Here is an 18,888-nt window from a genome sequence, read left to right as displayed (position 1 = left end):
GGTATTTGTACTTTCACTTTCCCTGGCATGTGAAAGGCCTCACAGTCATTCTGGAAATAAAATACCCATGTTAAATATTGTGACAAAACTAAAGGTTTGGAAAGTCTAATAGGTAGGGAAATGATAGAGGTGGGAGGTAGAAATTAATAAAGTGCACCATTTGCTTGGAAAACACTCCCAAGTTCCCTAACCCATAACTGATCTGTTTTCATGAAATGTATCTGAAAGGTTGTTTCATTGCATAGTGCCATGAAGGCAGCAGTTCTTCATGGGACTGTCGTAGACACAGCATGTGGTGTGAAATCTGAAAACTAGCCATAGTCTTCTCACTGTTTTTACAGGGATATTAGACCATTGCTTATATCTTCAAAATGTGATTCTTGGAGCAGTGGGTGGGTAAATAAAAATTACATAATCTTGGCCATTTATGTCTTAACACCTTTCTTAATCTTAAAGACTTTTCTTTATCTGTAAGGCCTTAAAGTACACCTGATCATCTAAGATTTCATTTATAAGTTCTTTGTCAAGCCACCTACCTGAAACTCTATGGACAGGAACAGAGATATTTTTTTGGCTATGTAATACTGCAAGAACTGCTCATAAATCAGGGAGTAGAAGGGTTTCTCTCTCTGAATAGCTAAAATGGCACAAAACATATTCTATCATCTTGAACAAGGGATGTCTGTGAATTCTTGCTTGCTTGTACTGGATTTTAAGTGCAATTATTACGTTGCACAGCTAGGCAAAACAGTATATAGGAGTGACTCAGTAGTGATTGTCAATGGTTTGTTTCTGATTCAGTGTCTTGAATCATGATATTGTCCTGCACCACGAAGGTCTTTGAGTCTAATTTCATTTGCATTTTGACTGCAAAGTGGATTTCCTGTGTCAGATGAGGAAGGTGGATGGACTCTTCATCCCCAAATGCCCTGCAACCCCACTGAGCTTTAAATGTTTGATGTCACTATGTTGGGATTTGAGATCAGAACCAGCAATTCTGTTTCTAGGCTTGCAGTCCAAACACTGGTCCAGATACTGCTTATTCCACAAGACAGTCAAGTTGAATAAGTGTGTTTGGTCAGAAAACTGCCCTTCTACCTCATCTACCACTTACTCCACCAACATCTGCCCACAAATATTCTTCAAGAATTTGCATTACATAAATATACAAAGATGAAGCATAGGTTCTGGAGTCCCAGGGGTTAATTTACACTCTTCAACAGTGAATGAGAGTTTTGAAATGCTACACTTGAAACAGGCTATTTGACTCAGCTCTGATTGCTTCTACATGCTAGCTGTGCTCTGATTAAAGAGAAAAATACAGCAGTTATCATGTTTATTGATATAAGCCAGATTTTTTTTTTTTAATATGCAAGGCCTTGGGAATCATTTTTCCTGGAAATAGTGCAAAGGACATTGGGAATGCCTTAAAGCGCCAAGAGTTTTTGGATGGTTTTCAGAAACAATAGCTCTCCATAGTTTGCTTTCCCCCGGCGTTGATTGAGCTCAGCTTTTTGGCCTGCAAAGCATTTTGATTTCAGAACTGTTATTGTTACCAGTATGTTACAACAGAGGCTGGGGAGAGAGGGGTTACAAATGCAGGAAAGCAGGTTGCCAAGGGCCAGCTGGAAGGCATGAAGCCGTGCAGAGCCCAGACTGCATTCTGGTGAGGTGGTGGAGGGCTGAGGCTTTGAAATTGGTAGTGTACTTGTGTGGTTTGTGTCTCAAAACCATTTCAACCCAGCTTTTGCATAAAATGAAATCCCACCTTATCTCCATTTGCCATTTTCTCTTCATGGGCTTCTTGTAAAGGCAAAAAAGAACCCTTTAATCACCGTGAGTAAAAAGTGTTCTTGTCCTGCTGCTGTCTGTTACTAATTGAGGAGAACCTAAAAGTAATAACTTTATACTCTTGGAACCTTCCTTACACCATGCTAAAAGTGTAGGATGTTAGTCACAGAGCTGTGTGTCCATCAGGGCTGGGCAATTCTCCCCAGCTCTGGTGGGGTGGGAGCAGAGGGGAAGGAGAGGGCACTGGCACAAGAGTGTGCAGCAGAGCCTGGCTGTTGCACACTGTGTCAGCTCTGGGGCTGCCTGAGTTCTGCAGGAGACACCAGTAACTGGGAAGGTTGCAAGAGCTCTGCACTGCTGCTGAGGACTCAGCCATGCATTTGGGCAGGGTGTGGAGAAGGGGACAGGCTATTTGGCTGAAAAGTTAACACTTTTCCTTAGAAAGCAGTGAAATAGGGCTTGTAGAACAACAGTAAATCCTGCTATGTTCCTCAGGGGAAAGGTATCCTTTTTTCCATTAAATGGAGAGTTTAACTGTAAAAGTTAAATTTTGTTGTCTTTTTTTTCCTTTTTTTTTTTTTTTTTAATGCAAGCATCCACAGTTGTATTCTTCCAGACTTCACTTTTGTGCATCTTTGTTTAATTTTCTCCTGGTAGTTGCAGGGTGGAAATAATCTTGTGCAGCTCCACCAGGAAAGCATTTGCTGGTGGTGAATAAAGATATTGCTGCAGGGGAATGAAGCTGACAGGAATTCAAACTTATATATCAATTCCTGACCTGCAAATTAACTTTTGACTATGAGTTATTGCTATCGCAGTCTAGATGTACTGCATGACCTGTGCATTCCCCAACAGTCAGCTGAAACCCTAAAGCTCCCAAACAAAAAATTCATCCTTATGAAGTGTTAGGTGTTAAAGAAAGCATCACTAGGACATCTTGAGGGAAATTGCTTCCACTAAGGTGAGGAATGGAATAATGTGCCTGCTTCTGTTTGTATTTTCTGCTGTGGAATGGAACAGTTTAATTGCACCACTGATGGATAGAGGATCATATCAGAATTTAAATGAGACAAAACACTTTAAAATAATTTTCTGGACTCATTTACATCACATCTTAATGCAGCAAATGAGATGATTAAATGTCAGATTAGGAATGTGAATAGAAAGATTCTGCAGCTACTGCTGGCAGGATAATTGTTAGGCTAACAGTCTTAAGGAGCCATGCTTCCCTCAAGAAAAACATGCTATCGTGAATTTGTAAATTTTTAGTCCAATAAAAAAAATTGGGCACCAGGGAAGAAAAGATTAAATGCAATGTCCATTCTTGAGCAGCAGACCCTCTGCTTTTCTATCTGCCTGGGGGAAGAGGGACATGACCAAGGCTCTGGGCTGTCGCTGTGAGTCCAAGAGACAGTGATAAGAAGGCAGCAGATCAGAGGCAGGATGCTTAAAGAGAGCAAGCAGACTCTGTCAGCAGCATGCCTCTGGGACAGGCCAGCTAAGAATGAATGATAACAGCATGAGGTAAATGGTGAAAATCTCTTTTTTAAGAGTTCAGAAAAGCAGCAGTCTGAGGTGAACTGTATTCCCATAGCTGGAGTACACAAGTGTGGGCATGCTAGGGAGGGTTTATTAAATCTAATGAGTCAAAAGATCATACTTGACTTGAAACTGTTGAAAAGTGTATCGGGCTTGAGTGATCATACCCACCCCTCCCCATACTGAGGGAAGCAAGGTGGCTGTGGTTGCACTCAGATATGGGAATTATGATGAGACCACTGAATTGCCCATGAAAGTAATAACTTGAGTATCATGAGGTATGTATTTACATACCAAATTATTTCCAGTCCAACAGTAAATTCCTGACAGCTGGAAGAAAATAGTGTCCAAGAGGACAAGTCAGTCACCAGATGGCTGGTTCTGCATCAGTGCAACAGCTGTCATCACAAACAGCACTGGCCTTAGCCACAAAGTCAGAGAAGAAGCCTTGATAAGAGGCCAGCCAGGAAATAACCACGGGTGCAGATGTTGCTGCTGTAGTAGGCAGGGGAAGAAAATGAGAATTCAGAGCTTGGCATCTGGGCTGTTACACTGCCAAGAATGCTGGTGAATGACTATAAGGACTGGCTCTGTTGCTGAAGCAGGGTAACAAGGAGCATAAACAACCATACAATCCAAATTCCTTGGAAGAACAGGAGAGGTTTAAATCTTGTCTGAGATGCCTATGTATGTTTAGAGTAGCTAAAGTAACTATCTGGAAAACAACTTTTGAAATTGCCATAGAGCAAATTTGTATGGGTAGTTCTTTAGTCTCCAGTAAGGCTTGAGCTCAATGGGCCTATGGTTTTTGCCCCATGTTCTGTGCATTGCTGTAAGCACTACCATGGGAAGGTTTGTCACTTGAGGGAGTGGTGAAAATGCAGAAGGAGGAACACAGTGGAATAATTTAGCAAAGCTTGCTTATGGAGAAGTTTTGCAGCTCAGGTGTGACAGCCACCTGATTCCCTACTCGGTGGATGAGTTGGGGATTGAATGGCAGCAGCCCTCCTGTCAGGCCCTTGTGTTACTTCTTGTAATACATGCTCCACCATCTCTTTTAAATAGAGGTTTAGAGCTGTATTTATAGAGCACTCTAAAGTATATACACAGCTGTAAAAGTGCTGAGAAGACTTTTCCTGCCCCAGAGAGATTAAAAGCTCATTCTCACAGCTAGGCCATGTGGACTAAGAGCATAGGGCTGCATTGAGACATTCCTTGTGGGGAACTGGCCCAGAATAGTTTCCTGGAGTGAAATGAGCCTCCAGGAACAATGAGCAGGTGGCAGTAAAGTGTGGCTGCTCTCCTCTCCAGGGACTCACTAATGAAAGGTATGCATAGGAAATCAGGATTTGAGCATAGCTGCACAAGCCATTCACAGAGCCAACATATGTGCTTAAATGGCTACCCCAGAGCTATCCAGAGTGGAGATTATTATCTTCAGTACTCTGATATTATTGCCTGAGCCAGTTACATGGGAGTACTTCAGCACCAAACCATTCTTTGTGAGACATGGACAAACCTTACAGTAGTGGGAAGTCCATGGATTTAGGAAAGTGGCTGGGGAAGATGAAATACTGCTGTGGAGATGAGGATGGGAGAAAAGGGCAAAAAGGGCAAGCCTGGCAATTGAGAAGACACTCCTAATTCACAGCGATGAATATTGAGCAATCCTGAAATAAGATTTTCAAATTTTTGTCCTAAATTGGGCACAAGCATCCTACTTTCCTACAGTGACACAGCAAAGCTTGGTGGCCCATGTGGTTGGATTTCAGCTATTTGATAGACTCTGTAAGGTTTGATCTGTTTGGTGACAAACTGGGAGAATGCAGAGATAGTCACTAGGCCATATAAGAGGCTGGGGAAGAATCCTCAGAGTTGACTGTTTTGTCTTGCCTATACACACACACCTTCCTGGGTCAGCCACTGCCTAGGACCAGGTGTGCAATGGGGGGGTTGATTTGACCTGGTGTGAGTTTTCCTGATGAATACACTGAATGGAAACTTTCTATCATATGCCCTCACCAGGGAACTGTGGTCCCTGACTGTTTTAGATATGGGCTGAGATGTTTACAGTTTTTATAATTTTGGAAGCTCTTGTAACTTTACAAAAGGTTACTTCATGTTAAGGGACCAGCAGTCATTTTCATCTGCTGATAAAATGACCATTATTTTTTAAATTATGTTCCAAGATATCTTTTTTTTGTCAGGTTACAATTATATGTTTACAAAATGATAGGGCAAAGAGTAAGAATAGAAGATTATGAATTCTAGCACATTGCTGAAGAGAAATATTGACAAGATTGCTTGAAAGCAGAAATAATTTATTTCACTAGAAGTAAATACTATCTGATCTTGAAAGGAGGTCAGACTTCTACAGTTCATCTGGTTTTTGTTAAACTGAAGAAAAATTCAATTTATTGATTATTTGTACTATGATCAATCACATCACATATTGTGGTGACATTGCTGTTTTGTAGTGTCTGTCTGCTGTTTTGTTTTACTGCAACACTTTATTTTTTTCAAATGGAGTTAAAATGACACAAGAGAATCATGGTGTGTAGGGGAGGCAAGATATTTCTCAGGTGAATTATTTAAGTTGGAAAATCTGTCCAGTGGAAGATTCAGTTGAGAATGCAAATACTCTGATCTGATATAATAAATGCAGAATGACACACATAACTGAGGACATCCACTGAGAGGGAAGTGAGGGCTTAAAAACCTCTAGAAAATGCATAGGAAATCAAACATGAATGAGGCCTCTGCTATGGTACATACCAACAAGATAATCAAAATCTAAAGACTAAATAGGAAACATATCTAGAAAATGTTAAGGTGGTGTAGCAGTGCTATTTAAAAAAAGATAATAAAACCATATTATGTGCACAAGACTTTTTCGTGCTTTAATTCTCAAACTAGAAATATTGAACTTTTGAAATCGTTCACTGTGCTTTTGCAAAATGCAGTTTTTGGTATAAGAGTAGCAGTGACTAGGTATAATATACTTTCCAAAATGGGGCAGAATAGCTCCCCATTGATAAATTTTTAGAGAATCTGGTGTGGCACTGGATGCATGTCCAAACACCACATATGGGATTTTTTAGACAAGCTGTCTAAACAGAGGTAAGGAACAGTAGGTGTTGGAAGCTCTGAGATTCTTATGTTAAATTAGTGTCATTAACCAATGAGTTTTGTAGGTAGGAGTCAGCTTAATATTGTTCTCCTTTATCACTACTCTTTGTAAGTAGAGAGAGCCCCTTGAGAAAATCCAACTAGTGAAAAAAGCAGTACACATGGGAAGTAATTCTGCTGACACCAGTGGAATGAAACAATAAATTTGTGTAAATATGAAGAGAATCAGAAGAGCTAGAGGGCCAATTACTATTGCTGAACTTTTATTAGTCTTAAGATTAAAAAGCCCCACAGTCTCTTTCTATAAGAAAGGCAGGTAAAGATTTTGGTTTTGAGGTAATTGTACTGAAAAAAAGAACATGCAAATTTTGCAGCTCTGATGACACCTGTCCAGATTTCCAGAGCTGAGACAGCTAATCCGGGAAACATTCTCTGTGTTGTGTTGCAGTCCATGTCAAATTCTTTTTAAGTCTTACCCACGCTTTACAAAGTCAACAGCATTCCTAGCTCCGAGCCTGTTGCCATCAGGTCTGCATTTCTCCTACCTGTTTGTGAGGATAGACATTAATGTGGCACTTGATACATTCTTGTCCCATGTTAGCCCAGGAGTTTCCACTCATCCATTTTCTCTTGCATTTGGGGCACTTATATTCACCAAAGCAGCGTTTCTTGCCCTGGTATGGTGTCAGACCTTCTCCTTTTGGACGAGCCTACAAAACAAAGGGAAGTAGCAATGAATGACTGAAAATGGGTGGGTGTGGGCATGTGTAGTAGAAAAATAAACATTTTTTAAATTAGGAAACTTTGGGCAGAAGATACTGAAGGAAAGTATGAAGGATGTGTCCCTTTACTGAAGAATTCATAGGTTGAAGCTAGAGTTTAACAGTTCTGAGAATGGTAAGAAGTATTCAAAAGTTCAAGAAAACATAATACTTGTTAGTGACACTGAGTGTTTAGAAATATACTCTTTCACTTTTTGAATAAATAGTTTTAATATTAGTTTCATTATGATAAAATCATCTCTATTGAGTATTTATCACTAGCAATATATATATCATTAGGAGGAGTAGCTCATTAGTAATAAAGGACTACTTTTTTACTAGAAATTCCAGTTTAGAAATCTAGTCTATTTTCCACTAAAAACCTGTAGTTAAGAAGATTTTAAATAGTTCTGCTTTTCACAGCCGATATGTTATCACATGGGAGTGCACAAACTGAGATTGAGTATGAAGGAAAGACATTTTGACTAGTGGAAATAATAACTTTTATTAACTTTATCTGTTTGCTGGCTCTTGGTAAATGGTTTCACTATTTCTGCCTTTTGAAAGAAACAGGAAAGGATTCTCAAATGGTGTGTTGTGATGTCTGAATGTTAAATGTTCCTTAAAGAAAGCCTTTTTATCTAGGGAAGCCAGCAGAGTTGACAATGACTGTACGCAAATACCAGGTTTATTTTTTGTACATGCATTCACTCACTAAAATTGTGTGTTGTGCTTAACAAAACATGGTGAGGTATGCGAAGATAAGGGTGTTGCATACAGCTGTGCTAGGATAGCTGTAAAGATGAAGCTGTTTTCCCAGAGTCCCTAGCAGGTGTTGAAACACTGTCCATGTCACTGTGTTTAGTTTGTTGCTGCCTAGAGGGAGATACTTTGCCTGTCTAGTGGCAGTGTACTGTGATCACCTATCAAAGGGTTCTTTGTCCCTTACTTACATGTCAGACCTAAGCAGCTTTACTTTTTTAAGGCTTCCAGATAAAGTTTACAAAAGTGAAATGAGCCATCATGCTGGGAAGGCATTTGTTTTTGTTTTGGGAGTTTGTACGATTTCTCAGGGTGCAGGTCCAAATTGCTTTCCATGTGAAAACACGGGTTGCACAAGCAGGTGGTTGGCAGAAGACCTGAGCTTGGCAGGAGCGCTGAGACTCAGGCTCCAGTGGCTGATGGAGATGGTGAACACTGTGTTACCTCCTGGGTCGCATGTGGGAGCAAGAAGGGAAAGGAACATTGAGTGCGCTCTCCCCCGCATGCTGTGGGTGGAAGAGCAGGGGACACCAAATCTACTCCAACCTTTTTCTTCCTTTCTGTAGTGTCAGTAAACAACATTCTCTCTTTTTTTTTATGCTTATTCCTCAGCATAGCAATATTCTTTAGAAGATTGGCTCAGTAGCAACCTCAATTACAAAAGGCAAATTTCTATAGTAATGTTCTTCTGAGAAGCCACTGTAAATATTCTGGCTGACAGCAAAGATAAAGCTGACCAGGACACATATATTTACAGTAGTATAGCACAGAAGAAAAAATAGTGCATTGATATAGTAAGAAACATTCAGACTTCCACAACTAAGTGAGTGCTGGCAGGCACTCAGAGTGTAGCTCTCCAACCCATGGTGTGTCCCTTGATAAGGATGAGAGATTTCAAGTGAATGTAGTGCAGGAAAATGTCAGTTTATGGAGACATCCTTATTCTGGATACTTAATTTGGTTCTGCCTCTGAGGAGCTCATAGCACAACTCAGTGTAAGAAGCCACATGCTCTCTTCATTTAGAAATTGTTATGAACAGAAACCCTGTGCCCAGAGAGCTCCTGTATTTTAGAGACCTCACAGATTGTTTTCTTTGCAGTTTCTATTGGGGGGGGGGGTGTTATTGAATGGAAAACAAATTATTTTTGATTCTCTGATTAAGTCACCCTCTATGTAAACTCCTCCTGCAGCCAGACTTGAAAATGCAATTCAGTGCCCCTACCAAGCAGCGGTCCTTTCAGAAAATGCGCAGTTCACAGGGTTCATTATTTCCAAAAGAAATAGTACTGGCTTAGGAGACAGAGTGCATCTTGGAAGTCTTGTAAATGTTTACAAAGAGTATTTGAACATAACACTCCCACAGCAATGTTATGTCAGCCATAAAGAGCATTTAAACATCAGACTCCCACAGCAATATGCTTGTGCCAGCCACAATTCCCAGATGGGAAACTTTCAGAGACAGCCACTTGGGCGGGCCAGTGACTGTGGGTTTGTCCAGGTCACATACGTGACTTCAGAGACACCAATGCCCTCACAAATGCACAGGGAGCACTGAAGATACTGATCTGTGGAGTCCTCTGTGTGTACAGCTAGGCATCAGAAATGGAGGCTTTTCAAATTAAAAGCTACTTTTAAAATCTGGCTTCTCCAACTTTCTTGGTAAATCGGAAGCAGAACCAGGAAAAGAATGTACGAGGCCTGACACTGTTGGTTATTTCCTGTTATAATTGCTAGACTAAACTTTTGATTTATTTTTATTTTAACTTTTTGACTGCCACAGCTCCCTCCTCAGTCAGTAACTCTAATTAGTTCATTGGCAAAGTTACAACATTCTCTGTAGGTGTTTTGCCATTCTGCTTTATGTATGTTTATGTGTTGCCCTAATAGATATTATTTTCCTTCCCATATCTTCAGTTTCCCAAGCCATGCCCCACAGGGAATTTAGACTTACAAACAAGCAAGTTCATTTTCTCTAGTGGGAAATATCATTAGGAACCACTGACAGCAGTGAAGGCAACCCTCCAACTCCCTCCACCCTGCAGAACCAAACAAAACAGGTATTTGACAGTATTTGGTAGAAGGTGAAATCTGAGTGAGATACACTAATGGCCTGGGAGATCTGAGGCTGGGTGTTCTGGTTTGTTTGTTGTTGGGGTTTTTTTGTAGCTGTTGGGTTGGTGTGTTTTTTTTTTTTTTTTTTTTTGGTTGCTTTTTATTTTTTTAATATAAAGTATCTGGCTCCAGCAGGAGCACAGCTGAATTGCATAAACATTTCCAAGAAACAGCCTGCTCCTTGGCACAGAAGCAGACAGCCCTGCCCACAGGGTGCTCGAGCACCCGGTCACTCTGCAACTGAGATCAGTGCTCATTCAGCTGGAGGGCAAGAACTATTTTCACCAGAGGTTTTTCCTTAACTAAATGCCAAAAGAGAGCAAGAAGACACATTCTGTCATTTGGTATTAACCTAAAAATCCTTACTTTACAGAATGTGAGATTTACCTTGTTTAAACCATTAGCCTCCTATTCTTTCTCCACCCCAGCTCCATTTGAATGGTGGTTAATTATAGACTTAAGTCCTGCAATTCCTGTACTGAGCATTCTCTTCTTACTCTGTCTGCAGATAGAGATTTATTTATTTATGTGCAGAATTAATCTGGCATAGTTATGCTTCTTTTCATAATGGTACAATATTTTGTTGTTACTCTATTGAAATATACTGTCCCGTTGCCTGTAGGCCTAAGTAAATCTTAGGCCTGGTTTCTATCCTTAGCTGCAAAAACTTGGTGTGTCTTCATTTGGATGTTTAAAGGATTTACTGCATCCTGGACAGGTAGGCCTTTGGGGAGGATCAAAACCAAACAGATTTTGCTACGAGGATCAGAAACTAGCCATTGCTTGAAGTATGCCTCAATGTCAAGATCTAGGTATTCGGGAGTTTTGTGATGTTTTGACTTCAGACAAGCTGACACAACTGCCATCACCTTTGCAGGTGTACCTAGTCAGTGTGTGTGTTTGCCTTGGCTGGAAATAACCAATGTACAAAGCCAGTGAATTTTGTGTGGCACAGTAACAAAAATTACCTCAATATTCCATCTCTCACTGACACCCAGCTGTCTCTATTTTTCGTCTTCTTTCTTTCTTGAGCCAAAACCACAAATTGGCCATCATAAGATTTTAAAAGTGTTTAAGTTGAGCTTTTCTGCTGGTAACTGGCCAGTCCAGCTCTCTGTCAACCCATCAGAGAGTGCATCTCCTGAGGGATCTGCCAAATCACTTGGCAATGACGTACATAATAAAGGACTCTCTGCTTTCCCTAAACAATTCCCTCAAAGTATCAGTTTGCAGAGTCAGCAAAAAGAAAACATGCCGCCCTCCCCCAACATGCCCTGCTTAAAACTAGATTTATTATAAACAACATGAGGCTGAGTTTCCTCAAAGCAAAATGCAGAGACACAATTTAATGCATTTCTTCCCCTCATCTCCCCCCAAGTTTGTTTTACACAGCTGAAAGGGCTCTGTACAGCACAGAAAAAGATGAAATCAGCCTAACATTGGTAGGTGGATCCCCTTCAGAGAAGAACTCTGAGGGTCTGCTTGTAAGCATGCTTCATCAAATGAAGGGGAAAGGGTATCAGCAAACAACAGCTTGATGCATTGACTGGCTCATGAGTGGTTTGTGGGAGTGGGAAGGTCAGAGCTGTATTTTGAAATGTGAATGCTCCAACACTCTCAACTGAAAGTCAGCACAATTGGGAGATGGTATTAAAAATGCCCTACTACTGTTATTGTGTGCTACTGTATGTGCCTATCATATCTTTTAATAAAAATATGATAACGCATCCCCAAGAGGTTCAATTAGAAAATGAAAAGCATAAGGACTGATTCAGTGTACTGGGTGTTGTGGCATTCTAGTCCTGAGGCTGCAGCAAGTTGCAGAGCGTTGGGAAATTCACAGAAGTGCTCTCACCTGTCTCAGCTCTGTGCATACTGTGTAAAGAATGAGGACACACTTTGCACACTTATGCTGAAATGGCACATAAAAGGGAATCTTTGGATTGGTCAACCTTTTTTTACTTTGTCCTTCCTCACTTTTGTGCTCATCTAAATCTTGAGTGTCAACAGACTACAGAGGCAGATAGGTGATGTGTTTAGGAATGACACTGCTGATGTCTGACAATGAAGACTTCTGAGGTATTGATTTACACCAAGAGGCATCTTTAATAAGTGTGTGCAATATAGGAAGAGCATCTAGGGGATACAGAAACCAAACTAAGGCTTTTTTTGGCTTTGTCTCTATTTTATTTTGTGTATTAGTGATATGATGAGAAGTCTTGATACAGGTCTGTTAAGGGAAAAAAACGCATAATGGTCAGGAAGGCTCTTCACTACATCATTACTATTTAAATAGAAAGTTTTATTTGTTTTGCTGAACAATAAGAATTATGGAACTTCTAGCTGTATTGGATATTTCAGATTAAAGATTTATGATAGGTAAAATTATATCTGAGCAAGACATGCCTGAAAAATAAAGAAAACTTATGCTTGTTTGTGTAGCTTAAAATAGGAGGCCAGTATGTGTTTTATTGGACTGGGATTTTCTTAGGAAACTTGTCTGTGGCATGGCTTAGGGCTACTTCAACCTCTGACTGGGGAGTCTTCTGTATGGTTTTCCCACCTCTGCATCCATAGAAACTGACATTTCATTGAGTTGAATTGAAGCTCATTGGTTGTTGCTGATCTGAAACCTTCTGTCACATGTGTGCCACTGAGGTCCCAAATAATGAAGCTGTTACAGTCAAGTAAAGTGTACTTTACTCAATTTCCCAGGAGTAGAATGTTAAACAAAATATGCAAGTTTGTGCAGTATGCAGTACAAACCAGCATTGTTTCTTTTATTTTTCTTAAATACCCTATTTCTGCTGTAACAAATGTTTTCACTTCCCAAGTCTTAATTTTTGCTAAGATTTAAAAGCATATTGATTAAACTGTGTCAATGAAATTTTACAGGTAAATTTTTATATGACAGAAGCCCGGTGTATGGCTTGAATATGTGCCTCTTGATTACTTTGAAAAACCAGTGTTGTCAACAGTGTTGTGTATGTTAACTGTGATTTTGATCTAGTTTCCACAAAGGTAAACCAAGAGAAAGGTTTAGCAGTTCGTTACTAATAACACGCATATAGTTTCTGATGATGATTAAATAAATAGGCATAGTTGCTATGGACATGTTGATCATAGTCTAGAAATCTGAGAATCTGGCTTGGCAAACATTCCAACAGTTAAATCAATATCTGGTTTCACAGATTTTTCAGAGTCCTAGCCATGCTGTCAGGAGCAAAGATATGATACCGTTACTATGCTAAGTTAGTTTGAAGCTGAATAGTTGCTAATTGGCAATTCTGCAATTATCTGATGTGTCAATTACCCAACAGTGAATGGTCTGAGAGGTTGATAGTATGCGTTTTCTTTGCCAGTCCTACTCATCATTCCACAGCTAATATAGATATAGGAAACACGTAAACACTCAGTACCATCCAGTCTGAGTAAACAAATCTGTTCATGAATAGCATGCTGCTTTCACAGGCCTCTGTCCAGATTAAAAAGATCACATTGATACAAGCAAACAGTAAAATAAGTATTTGGTAGAATGGTAACGTGTGATGGGACGGGTGTTGGACTTCCAGCACCTGGATTGAGTATAGAGCCTTAAGAGATTTTCTCTCTTTTTCTGGTCAGATTGTACCTTAGCTCTTCATCTGCAGTGGGGAAAGGTCTTTTTGCTGTTTCCTGCCACTTCTGCAGTTCTTGTGGCATTGAATAAATCACTTTGGGCTACCTATGGTAATGTAGCTTGTGTAGCATAGTGGAACCTTGACCTTCATCTCACTTATATAAGTGCTATTATGAATAAAACAAGCAAATAATACTCTTTTCTTTTTCAGTCAATCCTTTTCATAGAAGAACATTTGAGTGCATACTGTATTGCATAGATACCTGTTGTCCCTATAGTGGAGCCTTCTATTACAAGGGCAAACTCCCCTTGCCTTCACAATTCTAAATAATCTCAGATATACTTCTGCATTTCCTAAATGTTCACATGAATATTCTAGGTATGCTTATATATTTAGTATATCATGTGTCATATACAGGGCAACAGGCAGCCATCAAACATTTAATGTGTTTGGTAAATTTTCAGAGCCACAGAACTCCTCCAACCCTACCCAAATCTTCTGTTAAGGAAAGCTGCAAATAATTATCTTGGTTGACTGTATTTCAAGGATTTATTTTACCTGCATGTGCTATTCTTTGCTTGTTGAATGACCATGAAAGAGCTCCCACATGAGCTACCTATGCTTGTGGCCAAACACAGCTTTAATATGCTTGTTCCTGTAGGACCTTGAAAACAATTAAATTACTTGGGCATATAAATAGCTGCCCAATGAATCTTGTTTTGAAAATATTGCATAACTCTGTCAAACCCAAAACCTAAAGTTTCAAGAACAGGTCCTTATGCATGTGAAGGTAACCATTAACATCTGAACTAGATATTAAATTGTGAAACAAAGCAAGCAAACTAAAAAAAAAAAATCACTTAGGAAATTGCATAGTGAAAATTGTTTTCAAGGTAATGTTTAATGCAGTACAAAGTAAAAAAGGGGGTGGGGCTAGAAAGTGGGGATGAAGTGTGCCTAAGCAAACCTGGGTCTTTGCTGTGTAATTTAAGAACTGTATGACATACAGAAAATAGGGATTTGCATATCAAATTAGGCATGTGGAAGAGTTAAAATTACACTCGCCTGCTGGGGTGCAGTGAGGCACTTCTTTTCAGCATTACGAGATCATATTCTTCCAAACAGCTTGAGATAAAAGGAAGTGGTCAAAATCTTTCCTTTCCCTTCTCTGATACAAAATTGGACATGCTGAATTAATTATGAAGAAACTAGGAATGTATTCATTTTAATAGTTTCCTGATGTTTGGACTCTTTTGTTCCTCTTCATCCGTTGCTTAGAACATACAATAGCAATACTCTCCTCCTCACCCTCCCCCTCTGGTGGCACACTATATTTAATGTGTTCATATTTATTTACTAGTTGGAATCAGGGTTTTGGAGAAGAGAGAGTCAAACCCTTGCTATAATCAAGCATTACCTCTTCCAGGCTGAGGCCAAGACTCATATTTCTGGACTTGTTTAACTGGTTCACCTCAGACGCCTTCATGTGGATTTCACAATTCTCCTAGGGCTAACGTGGCACAGCTGGGGCACTGATCTAGTGTGAAACTGGCAGGTCTAAGGATTGTGATCTGTCCTTTCAAAGCTGTGGAATAGTTCTGATGGACCCCTTGCCTCCCCATAGGTCATGAGGCTGTTCAGAACAAGTAGGAAGGCAGACGGATGTCATTGAAGGCAATTCTATTCCAAATCTAAGTGAGTAGCAGGTGCTTTTGGAGCCAAATTCAACAACTGGGATGCTGCTTTCTGCTTCACTGCTGTTCTGAGATGTGTTTATGCAAAGTTTCTACCTGAAGAAAATATATGGCTTAAATTGTGATGATGAGATAAAGCTACAGATCTCCAGTTGATTCTGTGATGATATTTCTTTCCTTATTAAGTGTCCAGGTAAAGAAGACTAGGGTCCAGACATGGATGTAGAAATGTCCAGGCTAGACTGGGTACACCCCTATTTGGTCAAAGCATATTTTCAAGAGCATTTGGATCAGAGAATTTTCCATTTCATGGGGTGACCATAGAGCTTATGTTGGTTTTTGGTGTGTTACAGGTTAGAATCTGAGGCTTTGCTCTTTTCCAACTATATGCAAAAATAATAGTGTTGTCCTTACTATTTGAACTGTTGGAAAGATACATTGGAAATTTAATTGCAGACATGGCAACTTCCAAAACATTTAGTACTTGCTTTTCATGAACTACTGTACCTTAATCTTATACTGGGTGCAGCTGGATATAACTTTGGTGTCAGTTTACAGAGGGGAGTAGAGAAAACAGCTGTATTAAAGAACTCCGTAGATGCTGAGAGGACAGAGGTTTCTCTGCTGCTTGAGTGGCACTGTAAAATCCTGCTGTATGACAAACCATATCTTTTGGTGCCTTTATCCTTTTGTAAATCTAGACCTGTTGTGGCTTTCCTCCAAGCCAAATATCTGCTGTGCTGCACTTGCGGAAAGTACTTGGGGAGGGACTTTAATGTATCAGTGATCTGAAGAAGAAATGTCAACTTGGGAATCTGCTACTTTGACTTGTTCTTTAGAAACACAGTGTGTTGATGTCCTAGGATGTCAGGGGAGATGACTGCTTCATGTAAAGGCACTTCTTCATTGGAGGTATAGTTGTTTTAGGACTTGGATGATGCTAACAAGGATATTACAACGAATAAGAATTTTGTTCCAATCAGTATATTTGATGTTCATATATCTAAAAATAACATTAATTTCTTGCTTAGTTTTTAAATGAAACTGCATCATCCCAAAATATTGTTATTCCCATACTTACAGTTTATAGCCCACAAATTTAAACTCATACAACAGATACTTTAATATTATTACTTAACTAATTTTATTACTTAATTAATAATAAAAAAATTAAGAACTATATCCAGTTTGTATGAAGTTTGCTGCATAGTCATTGTCCTCAGCTGACAGTGACCAAAGGATGAGTGCTTTGTACTCTACAGGCTGGGCAAAGGGTGTGCAGGGGAAAGCATTGCACTTGGAGGTGGGGAGGAGAAGGAGGTGGCAAAGCAGAGAATATTTTAATTCAATGCAATATGAAATGCAGCCTCAGCAACTTACCACTCAGGAAATTGCTTATTTTGCTCTGATTTTGTTATGTTACTTGTTGCACCCTCTGGACCGGCACACTTTTTTTTTTTTGTTCCATTCATACGTGTATGAATTATTATAATGCTGGATTTCTTTTAGCCTGAATTATAAATGCTTTTGCTCATGTAAAGGTTTTATCTCTTCAAAACAACTCTTGGAAAGTAAAGGAAATACTGTTAAGATGATAAGGGCAAGTTTCAGGGGAAAGGATGTTTCTAGGAGAATTCAGCCTTCTTCCTTCCTTCTGTTCTGAAAGGCACAGGATCTCTTTCAACTACCCACTAAATCCCTAAGGCTTCAAGACCTGGTTCATGGTATATCCACACACTGTGTGAGAATTGGTATAACTGGAGTAAGAAAATTCCAGCAGGAGAGTGCTGGATCATGAGAGTAATGTGATCTTGTGGTTAAGGCACAGGACTGGGTCTCTGCAAGCCCAGGGTTTCATTCCTGGCTTGACTACAGGCTCTTTCTCTTGGTTTGTGCCCAAGTTACTTGATCTCTCCATGTTTGAATTTTCATCTGGAGTATGGGCAGTGCTAGTGTACCTCACATTCTGAGAATTTAATCAGTGTTTGTTACTACAAAAGTGAGCAGTATGCATGACTCTTGTTATACAATTCTCAGTCAGGAGTTTTGAACAAGGACTACCATAGGCCTGTCACTGGTGATGCTGGCCTCACCCCTTTGAGCCATTTTTTATAAAGTCTCTGCTTTTGGATGTTTTTATTCTGTTTGTTTTCTCTACAACCTGACTGGTTAAAGCAGTCAGAACTGTCATTTTCCATTATCTGCTTGTGGCATCTCCACTGATATATTATTTAAAAAAAAACAAACAGCATAATATAATACAAGTACCTATGGAGTTGTAAGGATTTCCAGCTAGGAAATTCTTTATGCAAAAGATGAAGCTTGGACTCTCTTAGAAAGCTTTCCCCTGTACCAAATGCAGCATAAGGACCTCCTGGCCCTGTAACCTCCCTCACCCCACAGCAGCACAGTGGTACAGGCTCCCAGGACACCAGCACACAGGGCAAGCTGTGGCCTGTCCTCCTCCAAAGTGAAATACCATAGCAAGAGTGTCATTGCTTCTGGCTGGAATGAGCCCTTTGCTTGAACTATTAAGAAACAGGGATAGGAAATAAAGACCAGATGAGCAATCACCGTCGTTTTCTCCACCTCAGCCTCCTTCCCTCCACCTTCCTTCCCCCCTGCCATGCTGCCTATGAGATGACATACAAAAACAACAATTGAGTCAGCCTGCTTTAAATTACAGCATTCTTTTTGAGCCTGGAAAAATACATGCTATGCATAGCCCAAAAATGAAACATGACTTCAGATGCTGATATGTAAACTGCATAAACGTGAAGGGGACTTTTTTCTTGTCCTAGTATTCTGTCCTCTAGAAATACTGTGCCAGGCCATACATGAGTATATTGCATAGAAGAAACTCTTAGAAACTCACCCTTTCTGCCCAGAGCAGCCATGTGTTTGTTCTGCTACCTCAAGAGCCACCAAATCCCAGCTACCTGACTTGGTTCATGTGCATGACACTGCTTGAGTGCTCTTTGCTTGCTCTGGCCACCTGTGCATGTACAGGTGCCTGGGAGGAACTCCTAGATAGCTTTCTTCTACAGTAGGCTTGTTCTCCCCATTGTGAAAGAGCAAGCTTTTAACATCTTAACTGAAGTGCATCAGAAAGTCTCAGCGTTTTAAATATAGCCATGGGATTGCAGTGAAAGCTCATAGGCATATACAATCATACTTTTAGATGACCCAAAGGCAACCGTCCTTTGCTGTGCATTTAGTGACAATACAATAGGAATCTGCACCTCTAATCTCTCCCATCTTTCCCTTCTCAGTGCCTCCTGTTCCTGCAGTTGTATTTGTATGTTCCACTGGGCTTCTTGACTGGTTTTTTTCTACTCTGTGCAAAGCTAACTTGAATAATCTAAAGAATCACTTGTCATTCCCCAAGAACAGCATTAGCAGCTGTCAGACTTCATCAACCATTCTGTAAGATTCATAGTTCATGTTTGTTGTGTTACAAGAACTTAGAGCATTTTACT

At 40.0% G+C, this 18,888-nt stretch overlaps 1 protein-coding gene across 1 annotated transcript in view; it reads right to left on the bottom strand.

Moving 5' to 3' along the window:
* Positions 1-18,888, bottom strand: part of ZCCHC24 (zinc finger CCHC-type containing 24) — a 106,792-nt gene that overhangs the window by 7,202 nt on the left and 80,702 nt on the right. The window contains exon 3 of the mRNA XM_059851269.1: positions 7,005-7,169. Coding sequence (XP_059707252.1) covers positions 7,005-7,169 — 165 coding nt within the window. The remainder of the gene's footprint in view (positions 1-7,004; positions 7,170-18,888) is intronic.

Source organism: Haemorhous mexicanus, chromosome 7 (assembly GCF_027477595.1).
Source record: "Haemorhous mexicanus isolate bHaeMex1 chromosome 7, bHaeMex1.pri, whole genome shotgun sequence".
In the NCBI taxonomy this organism is placed as follows: domain Eukaryota; kingdom Metazoa; phylum Chordata; class Aves; order Passeriformes; family Fringillidae; genus Haemorhous; species Haemorhous mexicanus.
This window is presented reverse-complemented; position numbering and strand designations above follow the sequence as displayed.